The following is a 13,842-nucleotide window of genomic DNA, read 5'->3' on the forward strand; positions in this document are numbered from 1 at the left end:
CACACACACACACACACACACACACACACACACACACACACACACACTTACCACTAGTTGAGGAGAATTTTTTTTTTCTTGAGATCAAGCCATTTTCATGGTCACTAGTCCTTAAAGAGGTAAAAGTGCCAAGCTTACTGAAAACACAATGCTGGTTACACAAAAGAACATCACAAATAGTAAATAGCAAGTAAAATAATTTTTTTCTAAATCTGATATATAGAATATACCAGACAACACACATAGTGAATAAACTCTCCCTCAGGAATGAAATATCTCACCTCAAGTGGGAGAGTCTGATCTTACCTGAGGGAAAATTCCCTGAAGTCTCTAGGGAGACAAACTGGAAATTAAGAATGTGTTGAGGCACCAGATTTCCCCTAAATCTGCTGTATCCCAAAGTCTTTTCTTTTTCTTACTGATTTCCATCTGAAGATCTGAAGCCATATGTGGCCTTTTTTTAAGCAGGAAGGAAAGAACTCTCAATCAGTGAAGAAAGTCTTTTGCAAATTCTCCAGGCTTGAACCCAGAGTTACATATGCATGCGCGCGCACACACACACACACACATCTCTTTGTAAGCTCCTTGAGGGCAAGTACTGTTTCAATTTTTTGTCTATGTATCCTCATTGCCTAGAACATTTGGTTTTTGGTGAGTACATGATTTCATCATTGTAGAGATCTACAAGGAAATTCCCTTTACCAGTATCAATCAACACCTGCTCTTCAGCTTATATTCTTTGAGAAGTACCTGGGGACACTGAGAGCTAATGACTTGTCCAATGTCATTCTGCTGGTATGTGTTGGATGCAGGACTTTGAATCCAGATCTTCCTGACACTGCGGCTAACTCTCTGTTCATTATGCCGCACTGCCTCTGCCTAGCACACAGTAGGTGCTTAATAGATGCTTGTTAATTGTGTACTAGAACCCACTGCAACTTGCTGTATTTTGGCCTAACCTCTGAAAGCCTAGTGTCTTGCAGGAAGACCTTTGGCAAAGTTTTAAAGAATGTTGTCTGAAAAACCAGGATGCTATTTTTAAAACAAAAACCAAAGCCCTGTATCTTTAAAAATAAATAAAGTGAAAGGACTTTGTGTGTCATCAGACCTCTTGTTTGAAGTTTAATTTACAATCCATGGAATTTGGATTTATTGGTAAGCTCTATATGGTCAGAAGTGTGAAGAGTTTTCTTTTAGTGATAAATAATATAATATAATATAATATAATATAATATAATATAATATATAAGTATATAAAATCTATGATAATAAAGTACTTTTTTTTGTTCCATAATGTTTTATAGGCTTGTTTAATCAAGGAGCAGCTCCATGGATCAAGGGTAAGTGTTTCCTGTGGCCTGCCCTGGACAGAGTCCAGCCAAATAGAAGTTTCCATCCACCAACCACCTCTCTGTGGCCTTACAGAGCAAAGAAAGAAAAATGAATCGACTCAAGAGCAGCATGAGAGCATGCTTCTTGCTTCCTATGCCCGTCTTACTAAGCCTCTTAGCGACTTTTGCTGCAGCTAAGAATATAACTAACAGCACTTTAAATGGCACAGACATGGTCTTGGGATCCATGCCTGTCATTATTGCCCGAGTGGACCATGTGATCGTCAAGGAAGGGAAAAGTGCCTTGATCGACTGTAATGTTCACGGCATCCCTGACCCCCATTTCAAGTGGTATAATTCCAATGGCCACTTACTGAAGGAAGATGAAGACCTGGAGGGCACAGGAGGAGGTAGGACCGAATGTTGTGTTAAATTTCATGCAGCCCAAATGAGGCCTTGGGAGCCAAAACATTGTGTGAAAGTTGTATTTACACTGTCTTCTTGTTTTATGTTTTCTCATGAGCTAGACCACAAGTGGACAGAGGGAGAAATAGCACTGACCATACATACTTGTGAAAGGGGCAGAGGTTCAAGGTTCTAATCTTACCTTTGCCACTAACTGGCCTGGGGACCTCTCTAAATAAGGCAGTTATGTCAAATGATCCTGAAGGTTGCTCTCAGCTCCATAAAACTATGATTAGCCTGTGTTTGAAAGCAGCAATCAGTTCACCTTTCATCTGTCATTTAAAATGACAGAGTGAAGATTACACATCAACTCCTCCAAGGAATCTCTTTTTCATCCCCAGTTTCCTTATCTGTAAAATGAGGATAATAATAACACCTACCACTGGGATCAAAGGAGCCCTCTGCAAACAGAGAAACTCTGTGCAAACCTTAGAGCACCATATCAATTTGAGCTGCTACTGTTTTTCATCGCAGCACATCCCTAGATGCTATCCTTAGCTATCACATAGGAGTCTTTCCATTCTATGCTACTTGAGAACTGTCTTAAGTTTCCAGACAGCTTCTTGTAGATGAAGGGAAGATGCAACAGCCAGAAAGACAGCAGAATAAGAGTTTCTTAATGAGCTAGCTTTATTTAGAGCATTTTGTGGAAGAGTTAATGCAAGTCCCTTAGCACCCAGGTTGCTTCAAGAGTATGACTATAAGGCCCTGGGGAGAACTTAGCTCATCAGGCTGGGTTCTTCTGCTTTTGTGTGGATGAATCTTGCTTGGGGTATGAGAGGTAAGTGACCAATAATAAAAGCTAGCATTTAGATGGCCCTTTCAGTTTTACAAAGTGCTTTGTGTCTGTTGCCTCAATTTATCCTTACAACCTGTGAGGTTAAGTGTTATTATTTTCCCCATTTTACATATGAGTTAACTGAGACACGAAGATGATTAAGTGGTATGTCCAAGGTCACATAGCTAGCCTCTGAGATAGGATTTGAACTCAGGTCATCATTGTATCAGCTGTGCCACCTATCCCTAGTATAGTATGCTAAATGTCAATTTAAGAGGCCCCCATAAAGTTCATCAATGTTCATGGTGACTGATTTACAAAAATGTAGAGACCTAGATCTTAGGAAAAAAATAAAAGCCTATTCTCTCTTTTAATTATCACATATTTATCCTGTATATACCCTGTTTGTACACATTTGTTTGTATGTTGTCTCCTCCATTAGATTGTGAGCTCCTTAAACGCAAGGACTGTCTTTTGCCTCTTTTTATATTCCCACTGTTTAACACACTGCCTGGCACATAGTAGGCATTTAATAAATGATTAATGTCTGAGTGACTGATTGACTTATTCACTAGAGTCACAGACTCATAGCTTGAAGGGATCTTAGAGACCACCTAGCCAGAACAAATCAGGATTTGTTCTGTGAAGTTTGGATTCAGTCAAAGGGCTGCACTTGAGGACCTATAGAACCTGAAGGCCACAGGTTCCACACTCCCGAATTAACCCCCTTATTTTACAGATGAGTAAACTGAGGCCCAGAGTGGTTAAGTAACTTCAAAGACTAACTTCAGGTCTGTTAGTGACAAAGGCAAGATTATTCCAGAGAGAGACAATATAAAGGAAATAGACCATTGTAGTGGAAAGGACACTGGACTACTAGACTGAAGACCTGGGCTTTATCACTTATTAGCTGCCTGACCTAGGGCAAGCCTGTTAACCACTTTGAGCCTTTTTTTCCTCGTCTGTAAAATGAGGATAATAATACTTGTACTATCACCTCACAAGGCTTTTGTGAGGGTCCAAGGAGTTGATAACACATGAAATAGCTTCACAGGACTATACATTGTTATTATACTGGTCTCTACCTCTTTTTTATTCATGTGCCCTCCTTAGGATAAATATAAAGGTGGGTAGAGAGTGAACTTTTCTCAAGTCTACCAATTATCAGCTCTCCTTCCAATAGCTGAAGACTATATTAATGTCCAGAGGTTCCTCGGTGGCACCATAGTGCACAGAGCATTAGTCCTGGAGTTCTGACTCCTGGAGACTCTTGAGTTCAAATTTAGCTTCTGATACTTACTAGCTGCATGACTTTGAGCAAGTCACTTAATCTTTGCCTCAATTTCCTCAACTGTAAAATGAGAATAATAAAAGCACCTACTGCCCAGGGTTGCTAGGATAAGATGAGATAATATTTGTAAAGTGCTTAGCACAGTGCCTGGAACATAGTAGATGCTACTTAACATCATCATCGTTGTCATCATATCACAGTAAGGCTACAAACATTGACGTGAACATTATTATATCCCTTTAACTCTATTTTCTCTACTTTAGATAGATGACAATTTCACCCTTGCACTCTGATGGAATAAGGGCTTTTGAAAATGAACAAGAAAATTTCAGTCAACTAGCATTTATTAGACACCTATTGTGTGCCAGGCACCGTGCTAAGTGTTGGGGATACAAAGAAACCACAAATCAGTCCCTGCTCTTAAGGAGCTCACAGCCTAATGGGGGAGACAACATGTAAACAATGATATACAAACGAGCTTTATACAGCAACTGGGGTTCTGACCTTGGTGCTGCTACTTCCTATTTGTAAGACCTTGAGCAAGTCAGTCATCATTTGTAAAATGAGATTTTTGGTCTTCAAGGTTCTCTTCCCATTCCTAGTATGATGAATTTTTTTTTGTTTTTTTTTTTCTGAGGTGAATTCAGTAGTGCTGAAGTTATATTGCTCTAGTTCAGGGATCTGCATGATATGTAGGATTGTTTGACAGCAGTAAATAGCCTCCCCTTACTTTGCTTCTCTAGTTGATAATTTTTCTGCCTCCTCTCTTGTAGTTATTATTGCTTATCACACCTAATAAATTTCTCTTCCCTACTACCTACAACCAGCTTATAAGCTTGTGTGGGAGACAGCATAGTATGCTGGAAAGATTATTGGTTTTGGAATCACAAGGCCTGTTTTCAAATCCTGACTCTTATCACTTACTCCCTATAGACCTCTTGGCCTCAGCTTCCTCATCTGCAAAATGAAGGCATTGAAATCAGTGACCACTAAGGTCCTTTCCAGTTCTAAGTCTTAATCCTATGACTAGGATTCCTGAGTCCTGGGGTCCTATCAGGGTTCTAGATGGTTGAAGTTTCCAAAATCTTAGTCACAGATAAATGGACCATTACTTTCGTGCTAGTGGAAAGAACACAGGACATGGAATAAGGAAACCTGGGTATGAGTCCCATCGCTGGCACTGAGCTGTGTGACCTTGAGTAAATCACATACCTTCTCTGATGTTCAATTTCCTCATTATACAATGGTAGTAATATTATATTTGTGCTACCTGCCTGTTAGGGTTGTTGTGAAAAAGTAGTCTGTTGTAAGACTTCAGAGTACTGTATAGAATAAGAACAGTTCTTATAAATTATATTGCTCTAGTTGAATTGACCAAAGTTGGTAGTTTTGGATTCATTATGAAATTCATACTTCCTTTTGTTAAGATCCTTTAGTTAAGATACTACTCCTGGATTCCCTCTTCCCTAAGTGCTCCCCACCTAACTAGAATCATTTTCTTCCAGGAGAATGTAAAGACGGTTACTTTCTCACTTTGATAATATCCTCCAGTACCTAGCTGCATGAGCTTCTAGGTGGTACAATATAGCACTGGGCCTGGAGTCAAGAACACCTGAGTTTAAATCTGGCCTCAGATACTTATTAGCTGTGTGACCCTGGGCAAGTCATTTAACCCTATTTGCCTCAGTTTCCTCATCTGTAAAATGAGCTGGAGAAGAAAATGCCAAGAAAACCCCAAAAGGGGTCACAAACAGTCGGCTATGACTAAAAAATGACTCAACAACAACAGTACTTAGCATAGTGCCAGGCACATAGTAGATACTTAATAATACTTGTTAAAATGAATTCCCTGTTTAAAGATTTTACCTTAAATGTGGGCACACCCTTTACTGATATAGATTGTAATTCTTATGAAGCTTAGTAGAAAGTCTTTTCTGTGGCCAAAAAATCCATCATAGCCAACCTGGTGATAAGTATCTCTCAGTTAGTTTGATCCATCCTCTATGGTCAGACACAGTCTACTGCTGGGCCTGCTACCAGCCTTTCCAGCTTATTAGAACCTTTCCAGAGTTCATGCTTGTCTGACCTCACCTTTAAATACCCAAGGTCACCTCCTCTGTAGGATAAGGTGTCAGAGACTTAATGACATATATAAAGAGAATCTTGCAGTGGGGCTTTGTGCCAGGGCCAGGCTCAGCTCCTTTTGTACTTTTCGGTGGTCTGGTAAGCCTGGTTGGACTTACTCTGGGTCACCTGGATTCTTGCACTGACCTCCACCTGCCACGATTAGGCCCTCTTGAGTCTTTGAGGTTCAGAACAGTGGTTCTTTAGACCCTTATGTGGTGTCTCAGGACAGTGTTAGAGCCAGAAAGTACCTTAGACATCATCTGGTTCATCCCCTTCATGTTATAGAAATAGAGGCTTAGAGATACCAAGGCTTCCTTAATGTCAGTCAGTAACAAAGGCAGAACCATAGTGTCCTTAGGGAAGGTTGGGGTTAAAGCTTTCCCAGCTCCCAACAAATTCATCCCCTTGCCTAATCTTCACAGCCTTCCCCCTCTCTAAGAGATAGCAGGAAGTGACATCACACATGTCCAGTTACCATAGTGACTGGGAGCTCTTCGCAAGCACATACAGCCCCTCACACACTCCAGCCCCAGTTCTTCTCCAAGTCTACTTCGGGGCTGGGTCACTGCTGGGGCCACCGCCCTCACTGGGATAAAAGGAATAGAATTCGGGCCTGGATTCACCACCCACATGGATCCTACAGCCAAGGTCATCCCTGGGTATTGGGGATTGTGGGGACAGGGGGTCCAACACCTCTGTCTAGGGAAGGAAAGATGTATCAGCCACCAGACCTTTCCTCAGACCAAGGATCCTCCTACAAAATTATAAATTTGTCCCAGATTATTTCGCTCTATCATTTCATGAAGTGGTAAAAGAGCAGGAGACCTAGAGGAGAAAGACCACCTTGGTTTCCTCCTCTGTACAGTGTAAACTAGCCCTCCAAGAGCCCTCCCTGCTCTGAAATTCCATGATCCAATGTGTGGGAAGAGCAGCAGAATCAAGGTTCCCCCTGCATAAGAGGAATGCATTTTTGTAACTATGACATTTAGGTCCAGTAACCTTCCCCTGGCTAGTTTTAATGTATAAACCAATCAGGTAGTTAATCAATGGTGGTCTTGTTCACAAGCTGTCTGTCTGACTGTTCATGGGTGAAAGCACACCCACCTATATGTGGTCATTGTCTAACTTGCTTATCACAACAAAGATAGACCCAACAAGAGTAGCCTCACTTTGCCCTCATGAAACACTAGGTCTACATTGACCTGCTTTGGGCACAAAGTTATTCTGTCAGAACTCACTGTTGGTATGACTTGTGTACCCACTCCTCATACCACTGAGTCAAACAGCTATTACAAGCCCTAGGGGCATGCCAGGAACTCCTGAGGTGGCAAAGTAGGAAAGGCAGTGTCTCTGGATTTGAAGTCAAAGGGCCTGGATTAAAATTCTGAGTCTGCTGTCTATGAGCTCTGTGTGACTTTGGGTAAGTCATTTGAACTCTCTGGGCTTCTACTTCCTCATAAGTAAAAATGGAAGAGATTAGATTAGATGACCTCTATGAAGCCCTTTCAAGCTCTCAATCTCTTGTCTCAGGGTATGATCATGTAGCTGATGCCTTAGTTAGCCACTGTAATTGCATATGATTATGTAAATAATATGAATAGGTAAAATATATGTGTATGCATACATATATAGACACATACATATGGAGATAGATATAAATAGATATTTTCCAGGGCCAGTACAAAGGCAGTATGTGTATGTGTATGTGTATATATGCATATATATGTCTAAATATGTACATACATAGAAAAATACACACACACACACATTAAGCCTCCCCTCCCCCAGGGACAACACAAGACGCCCTGCATGCATATATATATGTATTTAAAGAATATTGTCATTGTACATAGAAATTCAACTAAATTTGGGACTATGCTATGAATTTATAATTGCTTTGAACAAAAGACAAAAGGAAGAACAGAGTAGAGGAATCAGACTGGAATCTCAAACCATAGCATCTGTTTCGCATTGTTGCTCTAAGGCTCCATTAAGCATGTGTGAAAAGTACTTCATGATCACAAGGTGCTTACTATGGTTGTGTGATTACAATCCTCTCATTTTCTAAGTGAACAAACTGAGGTCCCCAGGGGTTAAATGATGAGTGGATGCAGGTTTCAATTTTAAGGCAGAATGGCAGGCAGAAAGTTAATATTTGGCAGCATTTCCGGAAAAGAGCTGAACCTAAGATGGAGGAAGCAAGGGATCCAGAGGGCCAATATCTGGGAGAGGCACCTTGTCTCTGATCTAGTCTGGAAGCTGCTATTCCTATATCTCATACCTCTGAGTCTTTTGTTAACCCACACTTAAGTTATTGGTATAATTTGATATTGTTATAAAATTATTGAGTAATTTAAGTATTCAGCTGATGTTGTGGTTTTATTTGGGACATATGATAGATACACAAACACACAGACTAAAAGCTTCCTGATACTTCCTGGTGGTAAGGGAGTGACCCCTGGGTTGACAATTGCTATGTCAGCGGAGTCTGGCGGGTTGGAACAAGCTGGAAAAGCCTTCAGATATGGTCTCAGTGAAAGACTGCCTGTCACCCGAGAGCCAGGCTAGCCAAGTTGAGAGAGGGTTCTTCACCCAGCAAGTTGACCACTGGGTAAGCAGTGTTTTTGGCCTTACCAAATCATGAAACCGTCTGTGAAGTCATGAAATCCTGGGTCTTTGGGGAATATGATACTGTGGGGAGCTATGATATAGTATTGAATAGCCCCACATAGCTGTTTCAAGCTGAAAACAGCTTGAGGGCAGGCACAGTTTCATTCTTTGATATCCCAAGTGGATATAGGATACTAGTGCTTTATAAATGTTTGTTTGATTTATTGATTATCTGATAAGCACTTCTGTGAGTGTTCTTTTTCTTTTCTTCTTTTAAGTTCTCTCAACAGAGAGCCCATAGTTAGCTACAAAATATATTGCCAAAAGCCCCAAACTTTAATGATATTTTTCAGTGCTTTTTTTGACAGAGGGTAAAATAAAAGAGCAGCATCAGGGCTTTAGGGTGTTTCATGGAGCATAGCACAGAGTAGGCATGTAATACTTATTATCATAAGAGCAACTCCCAGCTATTTCAGGGACTGTTTGTCCATTATATGCCTGCTTCTCCACCTCCATCCTCTTGCCTGACTTTCTTGTTTCATTATTTAAATTTTACTTATTTTATTTTTAATTTATGAAATAAAACAAGCATTTCCATAATATAATAGAAGAAAAAAAAGGTGATTCTTGCCTGACTTTCACCCACACTGCTTAATACTGGCACTCCCTTCAGATGACGAGCAAAGGGGCAAGTCAAGGAAATATAATTAAAGCAGCATTATAGAGAGGAAAGAACATTTGTTTTTGGAACAGAGACCTAGCTAGTGAATCTGGTAACTGGGGCAAACAGTAATAAAGCATCCAGGGCTAGCAGCATGAATTGTACCTTCAGGTCAACTGTGTGATTCATAATATGAAAGTAATAACAGATGTAGTTAAAGATGTGGAGTTGGTTGGGAAGTAGGAATTAGTTACTATCATGTCTTACACATTGAAGAGACAAAGAGAGGAAGGAAGGAAGAAAATAAAGAAAGGAAGGAGGGAAGGAAAAAAGAAAGAAAAAGGAAAAAAGAAAAAATGAAAAAAGAAGGAAAAAAGGAAGGGAGGGAGGAAGGAAGGAAGGAGATATTAGGGGCTTACTATGTACACAGTACTGTGTTAAGTGTTGGAAATACAAATAGAACAGTTCTTGCTCTCCAGAAGCTCACATTCTACTGGGGGAGAGAGAACACAGAGGTTTCACCTGTAAGTCTGATGGAAAGGTCTCATAGTCTTTAGGGTACAACTGCAAAACAGATGCTAATCCATCTTCTTTAACACCATTTCTGCTGATGAAAAGCATATCACTTTCTGATGTTGAACCTTTTGACAGTGCCAAGGACTTTGTTGGTAGAATGTTCTTTCCTGGGTGTCCAGTAGCCATGGCTATTTAGTTCTTGTAGAAACAGTGGACCAGGTCACATGTCACATCTCCACAGATCCATCTTCCCTGAGGACTGGGCTTGAAGACAGGACCCACAGTGGTCTAGGGTATGCTAACATTTCTGGGGCTCTCAGGCGAACCCTGCTTATTGGTGACAGTTGGTCAGAGTTGTTGGTTTGTGGTAATAAAGAAGGTGGACCCCTTGTCCATAAATTGCTTCCTTCAATGAAAGCTATAGAGACAAGATGCAAGCAGGGTCAGTGGCAGGAGGGTTAGTGCTAGAGTTAGGTGGGAGGGGAGGAAGCACTGCTATTTCCAAGGCTTTGGAGTTCAGCAGTCTGGGCTATCTCCGTCAGGGTGTGAGAGAGGGTAGTAGTGGTGATGTGACACATGTCACCTTTTGTCTCCCTCTGGTTACCTTGCTGCTTCAGCTAAGCTGGTTTGCCTGCCTTGTAGGTGGCAGTTGGAATGGATGAGGTATGTATGTGCCCTCTAAATTTTGGCATCACACATAACACTGCCCAAGTTGGAGTCAAGAGCCCAGGGTTTGAGTCCTGGCTATACTATTTTCATAACTTTGTAACTTTTTGAGCCTCAGTTTGCTCTCTGTAAAATGAGGATAATAAATACTTGCACAATCTATCTCAGATGGTTGTTTGAGGAGTAAAAGAGATCAAGTCAATTTGACAAGCACTTATTAAGTGCCCGCTACATGCATTGTGCTGGGTGACAGGAACACATTGACCAAAAAAAAAAAAAAAAGAAACCATCTTAAGCTCACATTCTATATGGGGAGACGTGTGTGTGTGTGTGAATAAAATATAAAGAATAAATAAAATATTCACAGAATAAATATAAAGAAAATAACTACGCATAATTACAATGTAATTGAATAACAGGTACATAGAGTGGGAGGACACCAGCAGTGGGGTTGGGAGATGAGGGAGCAGAAATCAGAGAAGGTTTCATGTCAATTGAGCTGTGACTGAAAGGAAGAAAGAAATTGTCTCATGAGGTGGAGGGGATCGAGGAGAGCATGGGGGACAACCAGTGCAAAGGCAATGAGAATATGGATGAGAAGTGCTTTGTAACTAAAAAGTTCAATGTAAATGTGAGTTGTTAAAGGCACTCAGTAGGGAAGGAAATAAGCATTGCTATATCATGCCTACTGTGTGCCAGGCACTGTGCTAAGCTCTTTACAGATACTATCTCATTTGATCTCATTAGCCCCTCTGATTAAAATAGAAATTCTTAACCTTTTGTTTTGTATCATAGACCCCTTTCAGAATGTTTTTAAATGCATGAAATAATTAGGTTTACAAAAGAAATCAATTACATTGAAATACAGTTATCATTACCAAAATATTTTTTTGAAAGTTCACAGACTTGAAAATAAAAACCCCTAGATTAAAGATTTACTGAGCCAAATGATGAAAAGGACTATTTTAAAGGGCAGTCGTGGAGTTACTTATACAGCTTCACTACCCACCTCACTGCCATCACTGATTATGAATAATTAAGAATTGGTTTTCATAGTGAACATGCTAATGGACAAATAAAATTACAGCTACTTAAAGAGAGTAAAATAACTGCTACATATGCTACTTTGATGAGTCTGTGATCTCAGTGATGTGAGTATTCCCTTCTCTGATGTAGATTGCAGCACATCTGGGCAATTTCCTAAACCCTCTGTAGGAGATGACAGAGATGTTATCGCAGTATTTCTGTGATTTCATTAGCATAGCTCCTTCTTCTCCTCTTGCTGATCCGTCCTTTCCATGCTTCAGTCCAATGTTTCTCAAACTTTTTGATCTTGACACCTTTGCACTCTTAAAAATTGAGCTTTTGGTTTTTCTGCATCATATCCATTGATACTGTATTAAAAATTAAGATGTCTTGGTTTTATTATGAAAATAGTTTTGACCTCATGGACCCTCTGAAAGTTCTCAGGGCCATTTACAACCTATGTGATCTTGGGCAATCAGCTTCTCTGGGACTCAGTTTCCTCATTTGTAAAATGAAGGTGTTCAACTTGATGACCTCCAAAGTCCCTTCCGGTTCTAAAATCTACCAGTTGGTGAATATGACTGCTAAACCCTGGTCACAGTCATCTTTGAAGAATTTTAAAGAACTTCAAAAGATTATGCAAAAGGAGAGGTACTGTAGGAATAAAGGATTAATGTTCTGATTTTTTCTTTTAAAGGGGAGTAGTTTTTGAATAGAGTCCTTAAACTATAGTACAGTGGATTTGGGTTTTATTCTGGGAAAAATGCTAGGACTTATCAAAAAAGATGGTTTGTGAACATCTACAAAAAGAAGCAATGATCACAGAGAGTCAACACAGAGAGTCCAAAGTCAAGTCGCCATGCACTTATTAATCACCTACTATGTGCCAGGCAGTTAGGTGGCGCAGCGGATAGAGTGCTAGCCCTGGAATCAGGAACCTGAGTTCAAATCTGGCCTCAGACACTTACTAACTGTGACCCTGGGCAAGTCACTTAACTCTGTTTGCCTCAATTTCCTCGTCTGTAAAATGAGCTAGAGAAGGAAATGGCAAAACACTCCAGTATCTCTGCCATAAAAACCCCAAATGGGGTCACGAACAGTTGGACACAACTAAAAATGACTGAACAACAAAAATGTGCCAGGGCAAACTTTAATTGCATCAAGAAGTTTAAGTTAGTTTGGTCATGCTAGAATAACCCCATTTCCCCTTTTGGTGACATTAATGAACTGATAGATTAGGGGAATGCTGCCAGTAAAGTTTATATAAATTTTTATCAAAACAGCAGAATCTCTCAATACTATTGTTGTGGCCAAGATAGAGATATGTAGGCTAGAAAATGGTGGATTCAAGACCAGCTGGATGACCAGACCCAAAGCATAGTCAGATAGCTGAGTGCTCCAAAGAACTGTTTAACATTTTTATAAATGACTTGGATAAAAGCATACTTCACATGCTTATCACATTTCCAGATGGCACAAAGCAGGACTGATAACATCTGAATGATGGAATCATGATCCAAAATGATCTTGGCAGGCCAGAGCACTGGGCTGAATATCTCAGTCCCACCCAGCTTTAAATCTATGATTCCGTGAGTCTGAGAAGATGGAATTAGATAGAGACAAATGTCCCATATTTGAGTATTTAAGTTAAGTAGTTTAAAATTTTCACAAGTACAGGATGGGGGTGTGTCCCCTGGGTAGTTTGTAACTAATCTCAAAGAGATCTAGGGACTTTAGTGGCCTGCAAGTTATATGTGAGCCAATAGCATGAGGTCATGAAATCACAGATTTGGAGCTGGAGGTTAGATTAAATGCAGTTGTTGTTGTTGGGTTTTTTTTTAATAGTTGAAGAAACTGAGGCCCAGAAAGGTTGAAGCAACTTGCTAGAGTCAAGTGCGTTTCATTGGAAGTCAACAGGTCCTTTGTTCATGAAAAGTTCCTTGGCTTTCTTCCAAACTCTATTTCAAAACTGCTACTTCCTACAGGAAGGCTTCTTTGATTTCTCCTAGTTCTTAATGTGCCCTCACTTTGCCAATAATATTGTATTTACTTATCTAAAAGTAAGCAATAGAGATTATATATTTAAAGTTGTAAAGGCCTTGCAGATCATTTAGTCTAATTTTCTCAATTTTCAGATGAGGGAGCTGAGGTACAGGAAAGCTTAAGTGACTTGCCTAAGGTCACACTTATCGTACTAAGCAAAAGAGTTTTACAACCAGGTCCTTGGACTGAATCTAAGTAAGCTAGTTTTACACACACACACACACACACACACACACACACAAACACAAACACAAACACACACATACACACTTACATATACATATAGATTCCTATAGAACCTGTCATCAACCATGAAGGCTCCTTAGCA

At 40.1% G+C, this 13,842-nt stretch overlaps 1 protein-coding gene across 4 annotated transcripts in view; it reads left to right on the forward strand.

The window, feature by feature from the left end:
* Positions 1–13,842, forward strand: part of MFAP3L (microfibril associated protein 3 like) — a 55,142-nt gene that overhangs the window by 28,534 nt on the left and 12,766 nt on the right. For 2 of the 4 annotated variants that reach the window (XM_027837587.1, XM_027837586.1), the window contains exon 2: positions 1,305–1,741. In XM_027837587.1, the coding sequence (XP_027693388.1) occupies positions 1,441–1,741 (301 nt within the window). In that variant the 5' untranslated portion in view covers positions 1,305–1,440. The remainder of the gene's footprint in view (positions 1–1,304; positions 1,742–13,842) is intronic. The other 2 variants (XM_027837589.1, XM_027837588.1) reach the window with 1 other exon arrangement.

This window comes from Vombatus ursinus, unplaced genomic scaffold (genome assembly GCF_900497805.2).
Source record: "Vombatus ursinus unplaced genomic scaffold, bare-nosed wombat genome assembly UNPS02014821.1, whole genome shotgun sequence".
NCBI lineage: Eukaryota > Metazoa > Chordata > Mammalia > Diprotodontia > Vombatidae > Vombatus > Vombatus ursinus.